Genomic DNA, 24,861 nt, shown 5'->3' with positions numbered 1-24,861 from the left:
AAGAAGGTTCGATAGTTTCTCTTATCAATCCCATTTGGCACCGAATCCAACCACTAGCATAAACATTCCCTGTGCCGGTCACAGAACAGGAAACAGCTGATGATGACAGCAGCGTTTGCCAACATTGTTTTATCACGACCAATAGATGGTGGTGTGGTGCATTAAACAAAACAAAAGCTTCCTCCCCTCAACTGAAACTTAACAGGCATTGAGGACTTAATGTCCAGTAATATGCCATGAGCAGATACATTAACTCGTATTTACTCATTATCTTATGGAGTTTTACTTCCCCCCTAAATCTCGGCAAGTATCAAATGGCCAAAATCTAATTATTTTCCATTTTATATATTTTTTAATCGGTGTCAGCACTCAGCAGCTTCAACTTTTTAGATTTTAATAGCTTACGTATGATCATAAAACATTGCTTCAAAAAGTTAGCAATACCCTAATCTAAAATGATGCTAGAAATATGTGGTGGGATGCAGAAAATTAAAATGTTAACAACTTAAACCTGCAAACCTGAAGATGAAAAGTAGGCTAACGATGATACTTAGTTGATGCTAAAAATAACGTATTTGTTCTACCAACTGGCACCCTTATAGTCAATGAATGGGAGGAGGCGAGAGAGCAGTGAATCGTGCAGTCGAGCATTGCTGTGTTGAGTGTCGGACACAGACTTCTACAATTGGCTACACTCTCCACTTCAAGAAAAAAAAAACACTTATGCATGGAAGCTCGTACACGCACTGAAACAAATAATGTGAAAATTGAAAGCATGTGTACTTTGTCCGTTTAAACCCGTCAATTCTACTTTCTAGTTTTTTTAATCGACTTCAAAATTATTCAAATCTTTTGGATACGCGACGTGAGATGCCGCAATGTTTCGAGGAGTATGGCCACGCGTAAGCATTTTGTGGATTTTGTCAACAGTTTTGTTTTTTGCAAAAGTAGAGGATGTTGACTCTTACAGCTGTCATGAGGTGAAAACCGCGTTTCAAATGCGGCAGATAGGTCGGCTGAAATGGGTACCGGAGGTACCTGGCACAGGTGAGACTCTGTCAAGGATCACGCACAAATTAGGCTACTTTTCAAATGCCAATCTATCATAATGTATTCATTTAATCCACATTAGTGCAGACATATTGGCCTCAGCCTACACTGGTATTATTCTATTTTGGTCGGTCGTCACTAGATGTCGAGAATGCACGTGGTTCTCGGTACGACTGGCAGAGAGTAGCCTAATCATTCTGAAAGCCAGTGTAAAGCAATACTATACTGACAGACATATTTAAGATATTGACATATTGCCGTGCTCTTATTAGCAAACACCCAGAAAGTACAGTATGCCAATAACCCATGTTACCTCAGTATGAGGAATTGTTTGCTGTCAAGATTGAATACATTTTCATCCTAGTCAGGTCCATCTCAACAGTAATGTTTAATTGAACTATTGTCTTGCTAAGCCTACCTGCTTAACCTCTACGTGTTAACCAAATCAACTTGGTAAGGAATCACTTTTCAAATGTACCTGGCACATAGGCATTGCTGTAGAGGCTAACATTGATTTTGAACTGGAACTGGTTTATGGAAAAACGTTTGTATTGTGGTTTTACCTTTCAGTAGGTGTCTAATATTTAGTACAATCCCCATGTGCACTTTTGGGGTGCTGGAATACAATAATTGTGCTGAGCAAGTATGCCCATGGTCTAACGTAGGGTTTAAACTGCAGTGGAGTGCAGGAGCATCAGGTGTGAGATTACTGGGACAATATTATTATAGAATTTGTAATTAAAAGCTGGTTTCTGGTACAATAATTTAATCAAGCAAAGGTTCCATCTGGGATATTTTCTATAATTGAATGGTTCTACGGGTACCCCTTAACAAAAGTTGCTGAACAATTTCTGTGTGAATCTACTATGCCACATGAACAAAAAATGTAGGGATAAACCGACTGTTGTTATAAACTTGAAGAAGTTCAAACTGAGCCCACATGGAAGATGCAACTTGGGTTTGGGCTTCATTCAGCTATGCAGACCTTTTTAGGGGATGGCCCGTCAGCGTAAGAAAACAGCATTCATCATCCCCCTTGCAAACAACACTTTTGTGTCTACCTGTGGTTATGTATAGCTTAGTTTAGCATATCTAAGGTCAATTGTCATGTGAGAATAAGAAAGTTGCCTTGTTCGGGAAGTTTTTCTGACCATTATATTTTTCTTTCATTATCTATTTTTCATTTTTTATGTTTGGCCACTGTCAAGGGGATGTGCGATTGGCTCCAGGGGGTCAAACGGTGGGATAGCAGGGCCCTATACAAGACACCAGGAGGGTGGTCTTGTTAAGATGTCACCAGTCTGGATGCAATTGTTTGAGCTGCATTTTATAAAAAGGCATGGGGAGCTGTATGACTGCAGATGACTAGACTGGGGGGGGCATGGACTGAAAACTCGGCTGTTCGTAGCTGTTTGTTAGCGGGGACGACACATGACTTGAAGCTTGGTATTAGAGGCGTGTCAGGATATGGGGGTCATACCACCACCAAGAGTGAAAGTCTCCCGTCTGTGTCTCTTCCCCTGGAGCTTCAGAAGCGTGTTCAGCACAGAGGTTGCATGTCTCACTTACGCACTCATCCTCTCCACAGCTAATTCAACACCACCTTTTTGCCTTAATCGTGTTATTTGTTGTTTCTTATTTGGAGTGGTGCTTACCTGGTTGTATTGGCCAGACCAGCTCGCTCTTCAAAGTGGTGACCAAAGGAGAGCGTGAGAGAGATGAGAGATGCCCTGTGTGTGTCTGCACGTGTGTGTGTATATACAACTCTGCTACGCCGCTTCCATTCTCAGATCAAGGGCCAACCAAAGCAGCTCATGAAATCTGAAGTGGTGAAACCTCAGCTCTTTTCATGCTCTGTGTTTGCTTTGGGGGGGGTACACAGTGCCGTGTTTCATTCATGTGCAGTGAACTGATTTCTCACTAAGTGACTTAGGAGTGTGGCAGAGCGGAACTTTTAGAACAGTTGAACCTGGAGACTCCAAATGGAGAGAATGGCACTTTTATTGCAGATACGTGACTTAATTGATTCTGTATTTGACAGCCCTAATTCCACTGTTATCTACGGCCTTCATTATACTTTTGAAACCATAGAACTGTTCAATACCAATAACAGATGGAATCTCCGGGCATAGAGAGAGGTTTTGTTCTACTTTTCACAAACAAAACTTTAAGAATAGCCGGAGGTCATCAATGACGTGTACTTTTCAACCTGTGATAATTTTTGAAAGTTACAACTGCTGTGGCTCTGTGATGCGCCGCCCAAGGGCACCGTATATGAGATTAGAGAGGCATGTTGACGTCACGTTTTTGGAGATGCGTCAGTTTGATGTCAGGCGCTTCGTTTATAAACACAAAAGCTTCTGGCTAGCTAGCTCCAGTCCACCAGTCTACTTCTATGTCCGAGTCAGCTGTCCATACAAGTCCATATAAGACCAATAAGAAGACGAAATGTTTCATAAAAAGCAAAGCACAGTATCTTGTGGATATGTGGTACAATAGTGCCAAACATATCATACCACGCCTACCCAGTCAGTAGAGGTTCGTAAAAAGCAGGCTGGAGTGATGATAGGGTGCTAGAGCGATAGAGAGGGAGGTGAAGTTTACACATCTGCTATGGCCTACAAAGCCAGGATACATGTGTTTAGTTTAGCAAAAAGAAATGGAAGCACCGCATGTTATCACATGTCACCACTACATCCACACAACAGCGTCAAACGCACTGGCATGAACTGAAGGATATGAAATCCCTTTGATTGGTCATAGTCATTTAAGTCTCTTTTTAAGCGTTTCAAACGGAAAGAACACACACACAGCACACATCACCCCCTCAACAGACCAGGGCCTCGTTACACTTGTGCTCTGAGGAATGTACTGTATATTGCATTTGCAAAATGTGCATACATTTTCAGTCCTCTATTCAAGTAAAGTTACAACAACAATGTTCTTAAGTGGCTCAGCTTATTAAACTGCTGAACCGGACTGGTGCTCCTTCTCCAATCCTCTCCCATCACTGAAGGCTCACCAGGGTCTACCAAATCAGAATCAGCTTAATGTGTCTGGGTTCCAAGCCCCCATTATTGGATTTCCCTTTAAGTTGATTGGTGTTATTGCTGTTTGTGCAAGACTACCCTCACCAGGTATGTTGGTTGTCTTTATGCTATTAGAAGTAGAAAACAACACAGAATGAAGTTCAGTGTGTGTGTGTGTGTGTGTGTTTATGGGGGTGCATAGTTGAAGAAGTAAATGGGAAGAAGGTGGAATTTCACCATTGGTGGTTGGGTATTCTAGGCTTGGAAGGTAGCTGAGCCCCTGGGAAGTCTGAATAGAGATTTGTTAGTACCTGGTGCATCTCTATTCCTGATTCATGGCCCCTTCGCTCTGCCTGCTCCCATGCATTTGCCCCTGGTGCCCAGAACTAAATGTCTTATGTCTAACCCCACCCAACACTTGCCTCTGGACCCCTAAGTGGCCGGTCACCAGGGGCACTGCCAGCTTGAAGTCGGCCAAAGCCAAACATTCCAAGTGCGATTGAGGGCCGTCCAAAAATTCAGGTATGCGGCAGAGCCTCTTTGAGTCATGTTTTCAATCAACACAGTCCCTCCCAAGTAAAGCAAATCAATATAGAGTAAATATCCTGCAGGTTCACTGGATGGGGCAAGCAGGTTTTCTGAGGCTAGAGAGGGAGGAGAGCAGAGAAAAATATCTACAAAGGGCAACTCTTTAATTACCTTCCATTCCACAGTTATTCCTGTTCTTGGGGGAAAAATATAACATTTGAAATTGTGAAGTGAGGTGCATAGGAATCTCTGTGTGTTTTACTGTATGAGTCCCTCCATCAACTAAACTGCACTTATGAGTTGGGATTTGTGATCAACAATTCAAGACCCTTGAATGTAATACGGCCTTGGCTTTAATACATCCAATTACTTCTAAGATTTTTGTCACCTGAAGATGATTAGAGGAATTATGTCTCTTGGTTGACTTTCACCCTTTAGAACTGTAGCTGGGCAGTAATTAGTTGATACCATGTTTATTTAACGTCTGTGGAAGAAATGTATCCTATAAGGGGCTTCAACTCAGCTCCATGTTATTGTTCCAATATTAAGAATGATAAAGATTCGTTGTCAAGTACGTGTGTGTGATGTGTGTGTGTGGTCAAGCTCATTGTTGCAGACTCTCACTGTCCTATTGAACACCAACGCATCTCCAAGCTTCCCATTTGTACCTGTCATGTCACATGAGTAGCTTTGCATCCAGGAGCTACCCAATAAAAATGTTTGCTTATGCTTATGTGTTCCGTGTGTGGTGTGGGCCTAACAAGTCAAGACTTGACTTATAATCAATGTTCTGAAAAATTCCTGACACTGTTGACCTGCATCGATATCTGCTGCCATGGTGTTGGCTGCTAAAGTCTTTTTGGGTATCACTTACCCCCCCCCCCCCCCCCCCCCCCCCCCCCCCCCCCCCCCCGTTGATACACGCGAGGAGCGGACATGAGGCCGGACTAAATTCCTCTGTGAGTCCCTGGATATTAGTTTCATATCAGAGATAACACACAGAGGGAGAAGGACCAACCAGTGTGGATAACAGGGTCAGGGACCAAGAAAGAGAGAAAGAGAGAGAGAAAGGGGGTGAGGTGGAGAGAGAGAAAGAGACAGTGGAAGGGAGAAAAGGGGATTCTGGAAACTGTCTGGCAGAGAGAGAGGCAAGAGATACTGATGTCAGTCGGCCAGTTATGTCCTCATTCCTTGGGAATGACAGACACATGCAAGGGGGGGGGTCAGTAAACACTAGCAGGGTAATTGAGAGACAGCCATGCCTGACTAGCGTATGCCAAGCAAATGAGGTTGAGGAGGAGGATGTTGAGAGTGCAAGCCTATTGTGTTTCATGGATGGGATTTGGTCAGCAAGGCACCGGTCATGCAGCCCCAGTTCTGAGACGGTGCTTCAGAGTCCAGTTACACCACCTGCCCCCCCCCCCCCCCCCCCCCGCCACACACACACACACCCACATATACACTACTACCATCTCTTAGATTAGTTGTCCTATCAGACCTATTCCGACCGACAGACAGACAGATGGAGGAGAGGCTATTCTGGATACCAGCTCTTGCTGATGACATGGTGCCTAATTGTGATGCACCTTAAATTGTTAGATCTTATTAAACCGAACCGAACTGTGATGTAGACCTAGTTATTATAAATGGTTAATACCACAGGACAAGTGGATGTATTCATGTGTGTATGCACGTCTTTGTAGACAAATGTGTGTGTTTGTGGGCACACGTGTGCATTATTGTCGACACGCATATGTGCATTTTTGTGCATGCACATACTGTATGTTTTGTGTGTGTGTTTGTGCATCCTGGGTTGTGTGCTGTGCACATAAGCTGTGCATATACGACAGCCAGCACATGCAAATGCTATTTATACTTGGAGCACAGGCAGTATTTATAGCAGTAAGCATGTTTAAATTCTTCTTGGTCTACTTCCCCACGGCGCCTATCTTTCGTTCTCGAACCCCAAGTGTCTGCATGCCCAGTGTTTTATACCCTTAAAATTAATACATGGATTATGTATGCTGACGTAAATGTCAATACTTAAAAGTCAAAAACAGAATGTGTCCTGTCCATGTATGTGCTAATTGGGGGTGTAATAAAATATTGATGCACAATATCGTTATATAATGTTTGCCGACACTATCGATTCTCAAGCTGCTGTATCAATATTTTGCATGTTTTTTTCATTCAACATTCATGGCGGTGATTTTGTTTCAGGTTTATACTCTGACTGCTAGATACTAGATACTAGCAGTCTTGTTATCTCTGAACGTAAACTGTGACAGAAAGTAGCATCAGGGCACACCCCTAATATTAGCGTTAGCAAACATAGTTCAGTAGTAATGGAAGACGAAAGATTGTTTAAGCTCCCACAGCGGTCTAATATATATTTGATATTGTAGCACATTTAATCTAATATGAAATAAGATGACCTGATTTTGACCTGTATGTTACTGCATTGGGTCCAGTATAACACCATATTATAGTGTTCTGATTTATATTACCCAAAAACAAAAATCAGTCACCTGAAAGAATTCTGTGAGATTAATGAAAATACTTGAGGCAGACCGATTAGATCTCTTGGCAAGTATTAGCAACAGAAACGAGCACTTAAACAATATTTTTACATTTGAATTTAATCCAGTAAATCTGTTTGTAAAATAGTTGAATGTGCAGTTTATTTATTCAAAATATTGTTTCTTTCACTTATCTGAATCAGTAATGCACTCCAAAAATCCACATCGGTCCTGCTCAGAGTCTGGCTCTAGTGTCAACCAAACATGTCATACAGTAAAATGCCCTTCTCTCTCTCCCTAAACAGAAACATTCCAAAGTAACGGTCTTAACAAGTACCAATTGACCCAGATTGACTGTGTGTGTTTGTGTATGACTAAATGTATATATGTGGGAGTTGTGTGTATGTATGTGAACGAGAGAGAGAGTTTGGAATCCTCTGATGCCAGTTGGGGTTAGAATGTTCCTAATGTATGTCCTCCACCCACTCCACCCCCAGATGTGGACCTGCTGGTGTGTAAACACCAGGGCCCATCCTGCTGTACTCGCAAGATGGAGGACAGCTACCAGGCAGCGGTGAGACGGGAGACTCTTCAAAACATCCACTCCTACAGCTTCGAGCTCAAGTACCTCATCTCAGGACATGCACTCGCCTTCCAGGGTAAAGACGTTTAGCTGTGGCCACTGGGTTGGTTGGACAGAGGGGGCAGGCTGGGATGGATAAGAGGAACAGGGCAGGTGCTGGGATGGGAAGACAGGTGCTGGGATGGACAGGGGGGATTGCAGAAGACTGGAGATGGAGTTTCCCATGCAGTCTCTTTCCATACAGATGAAATAATGATTAAAGTACAGTAAAAGGTAGTCAGTCACCTCAAAGTATTTGGATGAGGCCCTAAGCAAAATTCGATGATGACATATAGTTGAACTTCCTCAATTATTTGTAGCCCAACTCAACTGTGAAAAGCAAAACACCATTTGTTTTCTTATTTGCAAGAATGTTTATTTGTCAGCTATTCCTCAAAAATGTTTTTATTTCCAGTCCCCTGTGGCCAGAGCTGCCTGCGTGCCCAGTCTTAGGCTGGATATGATTGGTGGAGTGAACACATCTTTTCATTTAGTTGTTTCCCCTGGTGGTTTTGGCAGGGGCTATATTTGGGAGAGGATAGGAAGGGAAATGGACTGCGGGGGGCAAGGGACAGGGGGTGAGGGGGTGGGGTGTAAGAAAGGAGGGGAAGGACACAGGTGGTGGAAAGAAGGCAGGAAGAAAATATATGTGGGGAGGATAGGGGAGGGGATAGGTTAATTGGTACAGAGAAGATGTGAGGCTATAAAAGGTGAAAAGAAGAAGGGGGACAGGAAAGGGGGAAGGAATGGACTAGAGGGTTTGAATGAGAGCAGAATTAGAGAGGGGGAAATCGGTATTCGGAGCAAGGTGCATGGTGGAAGTCAGCTCTTTTTGCCATGCTCCAGGCTATAAGACTGGCCCTGGCCCTAGCAGTAGTCCTGCCACTTGTCCTGGCATTAGCCCTGGCCTTAGCCTCGTTTTCCAGAGGGGCTTTTACTGGACCAATCGCTGCAAGGTAACAGGCAAGCTCCCTTCCTCCACACTCAGCCCAGTGTAACTGGTAACTATCAAGGTCAGTCCAGGAAGGGATGTAGTAAGATGTCATCTGTTTCAATGATCGTTGTGAGAATACAGGACAGAATCTGTAGAATGCAGTTCTATATGACAACCTGAGGTGGGCCTAATGAGCCCTTTGTATCCAGACCAAAAGGACAAGGATTCTGATGAAGTGCTTGTTCCAGAACCTTCCATTTCTCCTTCCTCAGCATGTTCCCTTGGTTATTAGTGGGGGGAACACATACACATGCACACAAGCGCACAAACACACACGCGCGCACACACACACGCGCTCACACACACACACACACAGTGTGTTAGGTGCCCCCTCAGTGGGTAATCTGCTCTGCTGGCGACCCTGCAGTGTTTGTTTGATCATCCCTCATTCTTTTAATCTCCTCTCTTTCCTCGGGCGTGGTCAGTGTTTATTCTACCCTGGTCTCTCCCTTAAATCTGTACCCCTATCCATGTACTCTTGATACAATAAATCTGGGTTCTCTCTTTCTCTCACTGTTGGCTGGGTGTATGCAATTAGGTAATGGGTCAGTACGCAGGCAAGTTGTGTGTGCTTGAGTGTGTCTGTTTTGCTTGCCGTGTGTTTTGACAGGAGAAATAGCCTACTGTGCTCTGTCATGTGCGGGGGAAGTCTGCTCTGCTCAAATCTGCCATTTTGAACTGGCATGTTTTTCCCCAAACCGTTCTCGTCTTATGTTGTACACCTAGGAATAAGGAAAACAGAAATTCCTCAAGGGTACAGAGGAAGTAGGGGCTAACGACCCAGCGTCAGTGCAGCCTCATTGACAGCAGGGGGACAAAAGTGGGTGTGATGACGTCTCAGATCCTACACTCACGCACACGCACACGCATACACACACACACACACAAACACACACACACACGCACACACACACACACACACATACTGCTACTCCGGCTGTATGATATAATTGCAAGTGAATGTTGGGACTGGAGCCTAGTCTGAGCCCGTCCAGATTAAGAGCTGTGACCTGTCAGCCTTATCTAGCCAGCCAATCGGACCACATGCACATGGGTCAGTTGCCTGCTGGAGTGTGTGTTTGTTTCTATCACCTCGTAATCAGTAGCTTCTCTGGGTTTGATGCCTTTTAAATCCTGGGCTAGTCACCAACAGACAGCAACTGTTGACTTGTTTACATATCCTTAGAGTTTGTGTGTGTGGTGTCAGGTGGGAATGCCCTGCAGGTGCAATAGCAAACATTTTCATGTGTGTACTGTGTGTGTGTTTGTGCGCGTTTGTGTACAGGATGTGTCGGTGTTAATTTTGACAGCTATTTTAGATTTAGAGTGGTCATAATCTTTTTTGCTATAAGGCTTATAAGTCTTCACATTTCGTCTTTTAATCATTTAAGTTAATATTACTCATACAATACTCATTGTTATTCATAATGGAGTGAATATATATATACATTTTATGATGATGATATCAAATCCAAAACACAAATCGTTAAAATGAATTTAAATCTAATCACAAACAGCTACTACGAACTGCATAGTCTCGTCTCAGTTTGAAATGTGTATAGTAAAGTCTTATTTATAAGTAAACGTGTGTTTATCTCATTGTGGGAGTGTTAGTGTTGGGGAGAGGTGGAAACAATGTAATGTGAGGATACCCACCCTGCAAGCAGCAGGGGCAACACCCTGCAGCCCCTGATGTGCCCTGCATGGAGACCGGCCTCAGAGACCAACACCATGACTAAGATCTCATCTGGGCAGGAGTGTGTGTGATCCGTGTTCCTGCCTCAGTGTTCCTACGTTTGTAGTATCACACACAACCAACAGTGCTCAATCACCTCGCACAGACATTGTTCTGACACTGTACGAGGTAAGTGTCTGCAGTGTTGTCTTAGCGTGAGTGAGGAGCTAAGCCCCCCTCAGCCGGAGTCGGAAGGACTAGGGTGAGGCCATGGGAAGGGTGGTCCCCCCTGCCTCGTTAAGGCCAACTAATGAGCTGATCCTCGTCTGCATGCCACAGGGGTTAGAACTCTCTTGACCCCCTGTCCTAAGAGACTGGTGTGTCTGCGTGGGCTGAGAAAACCATCCAGGGGATATGTTTTTGCCTGGTTGCCTGTCTGTCTGCCTGTCTGTCTGTGTGTTTGTCTGTCTCTCTCTCTGTCTGCCTGTCTGTGTGTTTGTCTGTCTCTCTCTCTCTGTCTGTCTGTCTGCCTGTCGGTCTGTCTGGCCACCAGCCTGCCTGGCTGTGTGTGTGTCTTTCTGCCTGTCTCTTTCAAACGTTCTTCTTCTCTCTCCATAATTCAATGCTACACACAGCGGGAGTTTTCCTTGAGGATCTGTCTGGGTTGCTCACACTGGTTTGCGGTCAAAAGACATAGTTTATCCGTCGATGTTCACAACGATAAGATGTCTTTATTAAAAGCAGATGATTTATTGACAGTATGTGTGTCCGTGCATGCTGTGTGTAAATCTGTGTGCTTGTGTTCATGTGAGTGAGTGTGTGTGTGGGTGCATGTTTGTGTGGTGAATAATCAGAGGTGCTTTGTCTTGTCTGTCTTGTGGATTCTAATTCAAGCCCAGAGGACATTTGACAGACATAGTCATAGCTCCAGAGGCCCTAGGCTGGACATGATGACATAGCACCATGAGATCATGTTCACATTAAGGACATCCGGTTCTGACCCTTCATGTCACATTCAATGTTACTGGCTGGACAAATGTTTTTGTGTGTGTGTGTGTGTGTGTGCTTTCATGTCCCCTAAGTGGCTGTGACACACCAGGCTAGAATGTGTTCCCCAAAGAAAGAGAAAGAACCCTCAGAGTCCTCACACACACACACACACGCACACACACACACACACACGTAGGCGGCACTCACACACGCACTCTCTACTTTTTATTTCCCCACACCCTCCGTCTCTGTCTCTCACTTTTTCTTTGTCCTCTGTTTTATCAGCAACCGAGTGAGGCTCCAACGACGGCGAGCTGGGCCCAATGGAGTGGGGCGGCGGGGCACCTTGCCAAACGCTCGCTGGCGCAGTTAGGGAACCCTCACGTCTCAATGACACCCCAGCTGCCAAGATTGCACAGCGCAAAGCAAAACTGTAAAACAAATGATATTCTCTCTCTCTCTCTCTCTCTCTCTCAGTTGAATCCTAGGAAAACCTACACCACAATTTCTCATGGTGTAGAAAATAAAATAATCGAGTCGAGTAGAATAGGTGTCAAGACTAGACTAGAGAAGGCAAAAAAGAGCGGGAAAGAGCAGAGAGGGACAGACAGACAGAGAGAGAGACACACAGAGACCGAGACAGAGAGATGAAATGACTGGCCAGTAGTGCACGTCAGTGGAGAGAGTTAGTTAGCTGTTGAGCGGCAGCCTGTGGAAGGTGAGAGGGCGTGGCTCCGTCTCCCGAAGGTGCCTCTGCTGTGAATTTCACACGCTCGCCTCTCCAAAGTGTGTGTTTGTGTGTGCTTTTTGGGCGTAAGTGCATCTAGTGTGTGTGTGTGTGTACGTGTGACCATAGGCAGTGAGTCACACCATTACCTCAACCATTAGTCCTTTCCAGTCTCAGCTGGTAGAGTTACGCTTGGCCTTTTCCCCTCCTAGCCTTCCACTCTCTCCCCCTCACTCCAGCCATGTACATCCTCTCACTTCCCTCCACGAAGCCCCGCTCTCCTCATCCTCCTCCTCTCGCGTCTTCTCCATTAATCAGTCCAGACACAGCTGGTTTTATTAAGCATCTGCACATCCATCCATCCCACCCTGGACAGAGACGGAACGAGAGAGAGACGGAGAGAGAGAAAAGGAGGGGAAAAGCGGAGACAGAGCGTTCCCTCTGCGGAGAGAGGCTGTTCCGTTGCGTTTCCGTCTGCGTTGGGGCTTGACAGCGGTCCAGGGTGATTCAGGATCCTCCCTTCTTCCCTTCGCACACAACTCTTGTTTCTCCGTTCCCTGGGCCCCTGGTGCAAAGCAATTAGTAACGTTTCCCTAAAGATTGTTCGATCTAGAATAGAGGGGAAAACAATGTTCTGAAATGTCCATGATACGCTGTCTTTCAGCACTTTTTTTTGGTGTGCAAAATACAGCTTATTTTGTATTTTGGGAATGAGCATCTGGTATGGGTCTGTGGCTTTCCTGTCAAATATGTTGTTGCACATGTTACTGGCTAGAAGATAAGAAAGATGTGCATCATCTTAGAGATCATCAAATTCAATCAATTTTAAATTCCCTCTACCCTTAACAGTCTATAATGCAGGTTCTAGTTTGTGTTCCAGAGGAGAGTCATGTTAGTCTGTCAACAACCAGAACTGACATTGAGCAGCCAGTTCGGACAACCGGCCCCCAGCCCCCCCTAATCTATCATGACGTGTTAGCTTGTTACATTGATGACATATCCACATACTCCCTGACTGATTCAACACCCTATCCCTAGGTAATACCTTCAATCTCTCTGCCCAAAAGTCAGAGGTTGAGTGACACTCTACTCTCCACTGGTAACCCAAGCCTTAAGAGGCTCGCAGGCAGATGGATAAAGAGCTCATGTGGATTTCTTGTAATTAAGAACAGGATATGTAATCCACACATGTGAATGGCACTTATCTATACTGTGACCTTTTATGAAACCAGAGACTCGGTCAGGAATAAAATGCTGGTGGTTGGATGGGCCCAAACCCGGGCCAGACCCAGACCGAGCTAGAAATGGCCCACTGCCTCTCTGGTATGAGAATGGTGTCTCCTACTTCATTATCACACTATTACCCTCTGTTGCAGTTCACACAGACGCACACACATACATCCCTACTGGTTGGAACCCCCCCCCCCCCCCCCCCCCCCCTAGGCTGACTCCACGGCTAACCACACACGTCCCACAGGAAGGTGGAGTGGAGGCAGGAAGGATAGCCCAGTTTTGCTGTTTATGGCAACCTCTGTTTACTTCCATTCACATACAATCACACACACGTACACACATACTTACAGAAAAAACACATGCAAACACATCAACAGTCAGACACCACACACACACACACACACACATAGAAAAGCCTGCATGTAAACACACACACACACACACACAGCTAGGCTGACTCCTGATGGGAAGTGGCTTGGAGGTGTGGTCAGGCTCTGCTGGGAAGAACGCCATAGTTGTGGTTCAAATCAACTGCCTGCGTGGATATTTTGACCCCTTTCATTATTGTGGCATATTGTGGCAGCTCTGCAGCAACACTTCAGCTGTAATTTCCCCAGAAAAGCCCTGGGTTGCTGTGCAGTGTAGAAAGAGGAAATAGCTCCTGTGATTGAAGCCCTCTCCTTCCAGAGGACCATACATGGGGCAACCGGTGGGCCGCGTGGTAAGAAGCTGTATAATGTCCTATTACAGACTTGTAAATACAAGCTCCTTTTAGGCTTCAGTCACTTAGCTCCTATCCTCTTTATTTAACTCCTGTCCTCTCTTCTCCTCTCCTCTTCCCTCTACCTCACCGTTGACCCACATTTTGACTGATCGTGCATCACTGGCATCTTTTTAATTGAGACCCTGTTCCCCATCAAAGTCCCAGTCCAGACCTTCCTCTGTTTCCAGCCCATGACGTCATAGGTAGCCAGCCACCCAAGGTTTGACGTTTTTTTCTTCAAAATTGTCATCATATCCACAATGGTCGTGGACAGTACGTGTAATTACAGTCCAACCCCAATGCATATTTACAAAAACTAAGAAACACACACACACGTTTGTCAGAGCAGAGTTATCAGAGATGGCTGTTCTGGGAGTCCACGGTAGGATGGAGAGGAAGAGTGGAGAAGAGACAAGGGGAGAGAAGCAGAAACAAGCAGAGAGGAGAATAGAGGAGTGAGGGAAGTGTTTGAACTAACAGCCGTGGAGAGAGAGGGAATCTCTCTGGGTCCAGGGGCCAATCCGATCCAGATGTTCTCACTGTGTTCTGAAGGTGGGGTCCAGTTGTACGGTAGTTGTTTTTCCCTGTTCAGAAGTTGCTGCTGCACTTAGTTTTTTTTCCGCGTTTTGTTTCCCCATCTTTGTTGCCCCCGGCGCCATCAATGTTTGTGACCGTTGAGTACAAAGAATAAACTAGGTTACACTCCCCTCCTTTAAAAAACCCTGATAGCATGTATGGGGCAGAGAGTACAAGGCGCATGTCAAATGTATTTGTTGTTGTAAACCGAAGCAATGAAAGGTTAAAAAAGAGGTGGCAACTTTATTTTATCCAGGCATTGTCCTGGCTTGTGTTAGGCTAAATGTTCCAGACAGTCAGTCATGCTGCTATCCTGTAACTCTAGCATGGGCAAATTCTGGGGCTTGGTGCCTCTGCGGATGTCAGCTTGGCCCCCCTGGCATCCACAGCTCAACAGACTGCCATGACCCCAGATGGCGTGGCAGGGATCTGGCATTGGACACCTACTGTTCTGTTCTAGTCTCGGTGTTATTGTCCTTTATGGGTGTTTCCGTTGTTCTGCTTCTCTTAGCTGCGCATTTGTTTCGGAATATTTGGTTCGAAATTCTGTGGAATATCGGAAAACCTGTCTGTACACAATTGGACTGCCTCACCTCACCTCGCCTCTGACTTTATTACCCCTAAATCTTCCATTACTGACACGGAGATATAAAAGACAGAATGCTCCCAAGTGTTAGATCATGTCTGTCTGTCTGTCTGTTGGTCGGTCATGTTCACATGACTGACATGTCTGCCTGATCACCTCATCCTGCCTCTGAAACTGGACCCTGCATTAACTCTGCAATTCTGACCTTGGACACAGACACACAGACACACAGACACGCACACTAACTCCTTCTCTCTCACAGACACACCATTTGATTGCTGTGATGGTGGTAGCTGCTGTGATAATAGGGGGGGGCACTTTAACTGATCTCTGCTTCTACGGGGGGAACGGGCAGGACCCCCTAGAGCCTAATTCTCTGTTTTTCTCTCCCTCTGGCCCCCCTCTCCGTCTCCCCCTGTCCCCCCCCCTCTCTTCGCCTTACCACTAGTTTGTGCAGCTGCTCAGTTACAGAATGACTTCTGTTCTCATTATTTTCTGTTACGGCACACACACACGCACGTATTCGTGTCATTCTGCTTGATGGATCATGCATGTAGAGCCCTGCGTGTGTCTGTGTTGCGTTGGCACCCTCCCTCCTGTCTCAGTTTCCCCTACAGTTGCTGCTGCTCTGTCCTGACATGCCTCAGGGCTGACATCACAGGCCCAGAGGAGCGTGCACCGTGTTCCGGACATTGAGGCGTGGGGAGGGTGGTGATTTGGGGGTTAGTGGCTTCTACGGGTTGGGTGGGGGGGTTGATTAGGTAAATGGTTGAGCAGGGAGAGCGAGAGACAGACAGACGGACGGGGGGGGGGGATGCATGTTCCATGTATCCTGTTGAGCTTTACTCTGAGCCAGTACCTTGGTTCCCAGGGCCAGAGAAGTCCACTTCACTGGCACCAGTGTGCTGCTTCCAGTCCCAACACACATTGACATTACTCATCTCTTTTCGGAGAAATTACGTGTGATCAAGTTGGCTGCACCGGTGTGTGTGCGTGTGTGTGTGTGGATGGGTGTGTGTGTGTGTGGATGGGTGTGTGTGGCCAACTGCTGAAATTATTCTGGAACAGTATGGGATACTTGGCAGACTACTGACTGCGTTTCTTCAAGGGTTTGAGATAGCAAACCGTTATTCCCAAGATTCACTATGGGTATAATGTCACCAGCACCAGACAATCTCAAATAGTGTATCAGGTTGGCTTGATGCTGTTGTAGTTCCTTCTTGTTTGAGGACAACATCACAAGAAAGTACCCATGCCAGTCTGTTTATTATTTTATAATTATTAACAAGGGTAGAACTCACCCTAACTTTACTGCCTCACTTTACAGATGTATTTTTGTTTTTACCATTTGACCCAAATGTTTCACCACACACGTGTTACATTGGTGTGACATTGTATGTTTATCATTCTCTCTTCTCTTTTTGTCAATTGTTTTATCTCCCCCTTTCTCCTTCTTCCTGTCTTCTGTCTTCCTGTAGATACCTTCCAGTACCTGCTCTCCTTTTCGCAGGGTCACCTCAGCTCCCTGCTGGAGAATTCCTTCTCCTCCCTCTCCCGCCACGCACTCCCCCACGTCAACCAGCTCTTCTCCACCCTCTCCCTCTTCCTGCGAGGCAGCGACGTCGACGTGGAGGCCGCCGTCCACAGCTTCTACGACAACCTCTTCCCCCTGGTGTACAAGCGGCTGGTCAACCCCGGCATCTCGTCGGAGGATACGGTCGACCGGCTCGACTGTCTCAGGATGACCCGCCAGGACATCAACCCCTTTGGGCCCCACCCAGCTGCGCTGGCTCTGGAGCTGGGGAAGGCACTGGGGGCCGGCCGCGCCTTGGGCCTGGCGCTGGAGGAAGGGGTGGAGGTGGTGAACGCCACGGAGCACGTGGGGCTGTCACGGGAGTGCACTAGGGGGTTGGTGAAGATGCAGTACTGCTCTCACTGCCGGGGGCTCACTCTCATCAAACCGTGCGTGGGCTACTGTCTGAACGTGCTGCGTGGGTGCCTGGCCAGCGTGGCCGAGCTGGACCAGCCCTGGAGGCGCTACATGGCCGTCCTGGAGGATCTGACCCACGCCATAGCAGGCCAGCACAGCTTGGAGCTGGCACTGCTGGGGGTCAGGGATCAGGTGAACAAAGCCATCCTCCATGCTCAGCTCAACGGGTCCCTGATCACCACCACTGTGAGTAGAGTCGAGCACCCCAACAACACTGTCTGTCTACACTGTTTTCCTACGCAACAACACTGTCAGACTGCAGTGTTTTCCTACACATCAACACTTCCAAAACAGAAGATCATTGCAAATGATAAAGTCATGATTGTGTCTGCTTTTGTGATCTTATGTATGTGTGTCAGTGTGTGTATGTGTGTGTGCCTGCTTGGTATTCATGGGCCAACTGACAAAGTTAAGTGCCAGGACAGGGATAATTGGGGCAGAGTTGAATGAGTTTCAACCAGCCATGCAAAACGGACCCAATAAACAGGACAGGAATTGTCCACATTTTAGGACAATTCAAATGAGAAATTGGAGACTCACAATGGCCGGGTTTCCCAGATTCGTTAAGAAGCTCTTAACGCTAAGAGGTTCTTAAGAACGTTCTAAGAGCGTTCTAGAGCGCTTTTCAAACGTTCTTAAGAAGCTCTTAGCGTTAAGAGCTTCTTAACGAATCTGGGAAACCCGGCCAATGACAAAACCACTCAAGCGTAGAGATAGCATCATGTCCTCCATACTGGCAGGCAGCTTGTGACAGCTGGAACAGAGCAGTGTCTTACCAGCTGTTGACCCTTTCACAGCTGGCCTATTCAGCTCCAAAGGCTTGGTCCAACACTTCCAATATCAATACCCTCTATTTATTTCCCTTATTAACAGATCACATGTATTCAGATTGCTTCTGCTCAGTTACAGTATGGAAATGTGCTTCGAGGTCATCAGGTAGAACGATTGTACTTTGTTGGAGGTATAGATTTCACAGACAAGAACATAATCACCAACAATCTGCTAGGAATATAATCACCTACAATCTGCTAGGAATATAATCACCTACAATCTACAGACTGTTGACCCAGCAGTTCTAGTCCAGCTTCATGTTGTCTTGGTACTGTACACTGAGGAGAGCTCTCCTAGTTTTCTTCGCCGTGTGTTCTATTCTTCCTAACTCGCGTCTGTGACCATTGCATCCCAGATCACTGGGTCAGAGTGTGGGTTTGTCCATTTTAGATGAACTCCAGTTTGAGTGTAAAAGGTCAATGAAAGCTGGCCAATCCAAACTGTCTGTGAAACCGGTGGCCAGCATCCAGTGGCCTTTTTCTCGAAGCCCAGAAAGCTGTCTTCGTGGGCACTGGAATCTTTGTCCTCCATAGATCCAGTAGTTGAAGGGAGGTCCTGGCAAGATCCAAGATTGCTGCCTCATCACTGTTGAGTGTATGAATCAAGCATTATGTGTTGCTATTAAAGGAGTTATTGTTACTGTGTGGTTTGGTTTTGCACTGGGACGTTATCCCAAATCATTTTTGAAGTTGGCATTCTCTCTCTCTTTTTTTCTCTGTCTGTCTGTCTGTTTCTCTCTCTCTCTCTCCCTGCTTCTCTCTCTCTCTCTCTCTCTCTCTCTCTCTCTCTCTCTCTCTCTCTCTCTCTCTCTCTCTCTCTCTCTCTCTCTCTCGACACTGTGCCCTGCTGCACGCTAGGGTAGAGCTTACATCACAGAAATACACACACACACACACAGCGCCATATAAACATCCCCTAAATGTACAGATATCAGGTTTTAGGAGTCCAGTAAGGGGTCTATATGTGCGGCCCACCCTGTGACAATATCAGCAGGATGTGTGATTCTGTGTGTGTGTGTGTCTGTGTTTGTGAAAGAGAGCGAAAGAGAGAGTGCGAGGCTGAAAGGCTGCCATTGACGATTGTGCGTTGCAGTGGGATGTTTGAACACATTTTTGCTCTTATTGAGAGAGCACGAATGCAGAGAGACAGGAAGCGTTTATGGTGTGTGGTTATTGAGGAGGTTATTACAGAATTATGTGGAGTAGGCACAAATGGAAGAACATTAATCTCAAACCGGGTGGATGGATGTAGGCAGTGCCTTAGCTGCTTTAAAGTGTCTTCCGTCTAGTGTGAGGTCTGGGCCCTAGAGGTCTAGGGTCTGAGGTCTAGAGTCGAGGGTTCTAGGAGTCTGTGGTCTGGATGTATAAGGTGTAAGTCTTTTCTGTTCTAGGTTCTAGAGGTCTAGGTCTAGATATATGGTTCCAGGGTCTACATTTAGGGGTCTACAGTCTGAGATCTATAGCTCCAGGCAACCTCTCAATGTTGAGCTCCCACCAACTCCTATATCGTCTTGGCACTACAAATGATAGCACAGACCGATGGACAGACACATTCACGCTGACACCACAGGCAGAAACATAAGAAACAACAAGTGTGGTCTGGATTATGACAGTTTATATGCATGTCTACCATATCCCCGCTTGGGTTTTATCCTGGCTTCTCATTACAATGAACTAGAGGAATGCTAATAGCTGGGCTGCAGATAGTGGAAGGAGTGAGCCTGGGGGGCAGTCTTCATGCTGGTTCTCAGTGGTTCCCAGACGGCTCCCTATACACCACTCCCTTTTCCATTCACTTCCACATCAGACTGAAAATGATTAAAGGGAACTGAGAGGATTTAAATGGGTTCAAACAGGGGCCATATTTTTCATCAGTAGGCCTCCGATCAGAAACGTTGGAAAATTTAGGGTTTTCTCTTGCATTGTTGTGTCTCTGCCCGTCTTCATGATACCGTTTTAAATGGATCAGCTCTCTCCTTTTCTCTCCTTTTCTCTCCTTTTCTCTCCTTTTCTCTCCTTTTCTCTCCTTTTCTCTCCTTTTCTCTCCTTTTTTCTCTCTCTCTCTCTCTCTCTCTCTCTCTCTCTCTCCCCCCCTATCTCTCTCTCTCCGCGTGTGGCCATTAGCTGATGATATTGCTCTGATCTGCAGTGTCCTTCTCTCTCTCTCTATATATATATATATATTGCTTTCTCTCCCCTTGCCCCCCCCCCTTCCCCAGTCTGAGTCTTTGCCAGGTCCAATATGCTGATGATACGCACCGCTACTCAACACCACAGACATTCCTGCTTGTCTGCCCTTCACAGTGGAAACACGCTGTAATAGTTAACATGATTGATCACCTTGCAATTACTCCGAAATATGAAGGCAACGCTGTATTTATCCGTATGTTATTCTTCACACATGATCTACAACTGGAATCAAGGGAATCATACAGTTTCACAAATTTCATAACAGAGTTGGAAGATACAGACTCCTAGATGATTATTAGCTGGTGAAATGTTCATAGGAGCGGTACTGAGTGGTGTGTGTGTGGTTTTGATCTTGGCTCCCTTGTTGGCTTTCAACCCAGCCCTCTGTCTCTTAGCTGCACTCTTTAATAGGGAAACAGGGATGAGTGGAGGGGGAACGAATGTCACGATCCTGTGTGAGCCTCTGTTTGCGTCCACGGGAAAGAATGGCTGATGTCTTTGAAGGAAAACTCAGAAGGAGGAAAAGGCCGATCATTTGGACGGTTATACGGAAGCTTCCTCTGACCAAGGGCTGTCATCGGGTCTCCCTTTTTAAATGAAGAGGTCCTTTATATACAGACAGTGCCAAGTGACAGCACTGTAGGCCATGTAGGACCACCCTCCTGCATGACAGCACTGTGGGCCATATAGGACCACCCTCCCCATGACAGCACTGTAGGCCATGTAGGACCACCCTCCTGCATGACAGCACTGTGGGCCATATAGGACCACCCTCCCCCATGACAGCACTGTGGGCCATGTAGGACCACCCTCCTGCATGACAGCACTGTGGGCCATATAGGACCACCCTCCCCCATGACAGCACTGTTGGCCATATAGGACCACCCTCCTGCATGACAGCAATGGGTTTAGGAGGTGCACCCAGGCAGCAATTGCAGTTTATGGACCTCATAAAGAAACTCAAAATGTAGAGTCAAAGAGTTACAAATACTAACAGCAAACTGGAATTTAGGGATATTGTGTTTCAGTTCTGGAAAAACCTGTCTTCTTTTAGGGGTGAATCAAATGTTGGCGTCCATCTACATAGTTTGAGTTGGTTGGGCCTGAAGAGAGCATGATGGGACAGGCGGAATGGAGAATTTACACCTTTGTGCATTGGTCTCCATTGGTCCCCATGGTGAGGTCATAAAGCACGCACACACAGATGCATACACACTCACACAAGCACACACAGATGCATACACACTCACACAAGCACACTTGCAAAAGCACACTCCCTGAGTGCTGTTAGGTTGTATTCATATAGTTATGTCTCAGAGAAACACCAGCTTTTGCAGTACAGGAAAATGATTTCAGCTAAACTGACACAGAAGAAGTCTGGCTGTTTCTTCTATGACTAGTAGTTATTGCCTTCCCTCTTTACAATGTCAGTTTTATTTGTGAAAAGGATATTCATCTTGAACACATTTTGAAATGATCGCTCAATCGTTCAGGTTTGGCCAAACATGAGGCAGTGTTTGTTGGGTTTGAAAGTATTTCTACAGTACATGACCTACATATGTTGTGGTGCATCTGCTTGGAACCTGTAGTGAAATAATGTCCAAATCAGAACTAGTGGGATCCACTTACTGTGTTTTGCAGTCCAAAAACAACTGATCTTAATACTAAATCCGGCTTCAAATATTTTCAACAATATTGTGTGGGCTAATGTGCCAACCCTGCTATAGAGGATCCAGTTCCCCATAGTCCAACAGTCAGTGTGTATGTGTGTGTGTGTGTGGACTATAGTTCTCTATAGTCTTAACAGTCAGTGTGTGCTTTGTGGATTCCCAGCCGACAACAATGGGGGGTTCAAACCGTTCGGACAGCCTCTCACCTCTTTCCCACCCCTGACAACCCTCCTTACCCACAATGCAGTGCGTAGGGGTTAGAGGGGTCTGAGAAAGTTCCCCTGGCTGTTCTGGCTAATCCGTGGATAAATAAACTTGGAGGACAGACCACCACTGCTATCTGTAAGCCAATACTCTCCCAGAGGCAGGATGAGCCAGGGCGAGGGCTTGGGCCGGGCCGGGCCTGGGGTTCGGCACAGGACAGGACTGGTCAGGTCAAGCAGGATCAAATATATATGAACACAGGCTGACAAGAATACTGACAAACGCACACAAGCTCCCATGTAGCACACATGCTGCACAACCAAACATGTATCCAGTGTGCAACGTCTTTACAAAGTTGAAAACACGAATAGCACAAACAGGTGTAACAACGTTCTGGCTTTATGCATAGAAGGTGTAACTCCATTGGCGGGGCCTGATGTACAGCCCACAGCCTCGACCCTCATGCCTCCTCTGTCCCTAAAGACTTCCCAACTCCCCACTCGGCCAGCTAAGGCATCTGTCTGGCATCCCACTGGCCACTTCTCGGGCCAACCACACCGGGAATGTCGGACATGCAATACAAGGCATTTTTTAACAAGGACAAGCAGGTGGCTTGTCCCCCCCCCCCCCCCCCCCCCCCCCCCACACACACACACACACATGCTTGTACACACCCATTCACACAGAGCCATGCCCCCTTACAAGCCCTCCCAAGCTGGGGCCAGGCAGGACCTCCATATTCCTGCTATCATCAGCTCTGGAGATAATTGATTTATGGCGGTGTTATGGTCTGTGCTATCACTCAAACTGTCATCCCATTGGCCACTAGGTTTATGTGAGCAATAATATCCAACCTATGAGGTTCCTGCTGTGATTGTTCGCTAAGTAGACCCTTCACTCCTTCCGCTTGGGTTTACTGCTTCCTCGTTGTTGGCTGTTTGTTGTTTTGTTGTTTTTACCATCACGCTTTAAGCATCTAACTGATGTGCATACAAGTTGATATTTTGGCCTCGAATCCTCCTGTTTGGGACAAAGATACAGCCCTTATTCTAAAGCCGGTCTTAACTCGATTCTTGGGTACAAATTTGGAGGCAAGGGCTCGGCATATTTCTGTTGGTGTCATTCTGGTTAATGGGTTTGAGCTTAGTGCTGTTTAAAATACAGAGGGGGGGTTTTGTCAGCAAGGTGGAAGCGAGTGATTGCTGCTCAGCCAACGAGGGATGAAACGAGGCTGTGCCGTACTAGAACCAGGTGGTGATGAGGTTTGTTTAGCTGTGTCATGCTTGTATTTAGCCGAGCTGTGTGTGGTCAACACTCCAGTCTTTATTGTGTTGTTCTGTTTGGAGCTTGTCTACATTGCTCTCCCAGGGTGTTTGTGTGTGCAGTCGTTTGAAGAATTCCCAACCTATGGCTGCCCTCTACACCTGCCTTGTGTGATGGTGGTGTGGTGGTCAGTGTGTGCGTGCATTTGTGGCTGTATGTCTCCTGTTCTGTGTTTTTCTTGTGTGCAACCTGAGGGACATTAACTTTTTTAGGCTCCCTATATGAATAAAGATAGGATATGCCTCTACACCCTTTCTAAATGTATTTTGGATGTGATCAAGTATGGAACATGGAAAACATCAAAGCACCGATCATTAAAGAATGAAAAGAGCCAAAAAATGTTGTTGTTGTCAATTCAACATTAACATTCCTCTGATACTCCAAATAACCCAGACATATTTAAAAACGTTTACTAGTTTGAAATTTACAAGAGCTTCAGTAAAACAAAACTGTTTGGCTTTTATATGCAGGACATGTTATAGTAAAAACTGTGTGGTGGATGGGTGGGTGGGTGGGTGGGTAGGTGTGTGTGTGGTGTGTGAGTGTGGTGTGTGCATGTGGTTTGTTTCATGGGCCCAAGGTGTTTAAAGGCTAATTAATTCAATAACTCAACCTTGCCTGTGCCATACATTGCTCCTCCCCTTCCTCACCTCCTGAGAGAGCAAATGAGAGAGGGAGAGACAGAGAGTTTGTGGGTTAACATGCTGGCCAGCTCCCAATCACACCACAGACAAAATGGACAAACTTATAATACATCTATTTGTTGCTGATCCATCTAGTTGACAGTATTTATTTGGAAAGAACACTTAACAACACTTGCTTACATTATAAAATACTAATATTTTGGTACCAGTCAGTCACTATCTCTTTCAAATTCCAAAATTTGACAATGAAGTATTACATATTTGGCATGACAGACAGACTGCAAACAGAGTGTAGTTTACAAATCAGTGTTTACCAGATGCTTCTCAGACCTCATACAATATCAAATGGTTGCCTCTATGTGTACTTGAATTGAATCTGAGGCCAATAGACTCATTCTGTTGAAATAGGAGCTAGTTAAGAGTGGAGTCAGTAGACCTTTTTTCTCCCCATTTGAGTAGTGACTAGGGCTTCCTAGAACTGGAGCCATTAGATCAAGTCTGTTTTAATTAAGAGCAGCTCGTGTTGAAACTATTACACTCTTTCTCTCTATTGGACCTAATTGAGAGCCTCTTCATAACAGAAAAAGCTTTTAAACTAATGAGACAGTATTGATTTTATGACCACAACTTGCCTCTAGCCACCAGTCATTGCTCTCCACTCCTGACCTGGCTGTACTCTCATTGCTGCTAAGAAGTTTTGATTACCTTTGGAGATACA

The 24,861-nt window shown here is 45.9% G+C and overlaps 1 protein-coding gene across 1 annotated transcript; it reads left to right on the top strand.

Annotated features, from left to right (window-relative positions):
• The first annotated feature begins 619 nt into the window (after positions 1 to 619).
• LOC124472307 (glypican-5-like) lies at positions 620 to 19,518 on the top strand. Its single transcript, XM_047027080.1, has 4 exons — positions 620 to 1,047; positions 7,624 to 7,785; positions 16,771 to 17,468; positions 19,504 to 19,518. Exons 1-4 carry the CDS (start codon positions 879 to 881, stop codon positions 19,516 to 19,518), a joined length of 1,044 nt encoding a protein of 347 aa, XP_046883036.1. The 5' UTR covers positions 620 to 878.
• Positions 19,519 to 24,861: the final 5,343 nt, after the last annotated feature.

This window comes from Hypomesus transpacificus, chromosome 10, assembly GCF_021917145.1.
Source record: "Hypomesus transpacificus isolate Combined female chromosome 10, fHypTra1, whole genome shotgun sequence".
Taxonomy (NCBI): domain Eukaryota; kingdom Metazoa; phylum Chordata; class Actinopteri; order Osmeriformes; family Osmeridae; genus Hypomesus; species Hypomesus transpacificus.
Note: the sequence above shows the minus strand (reverse complement) of the source record. Positions and strands in the feature narration are given on the sequence as shown.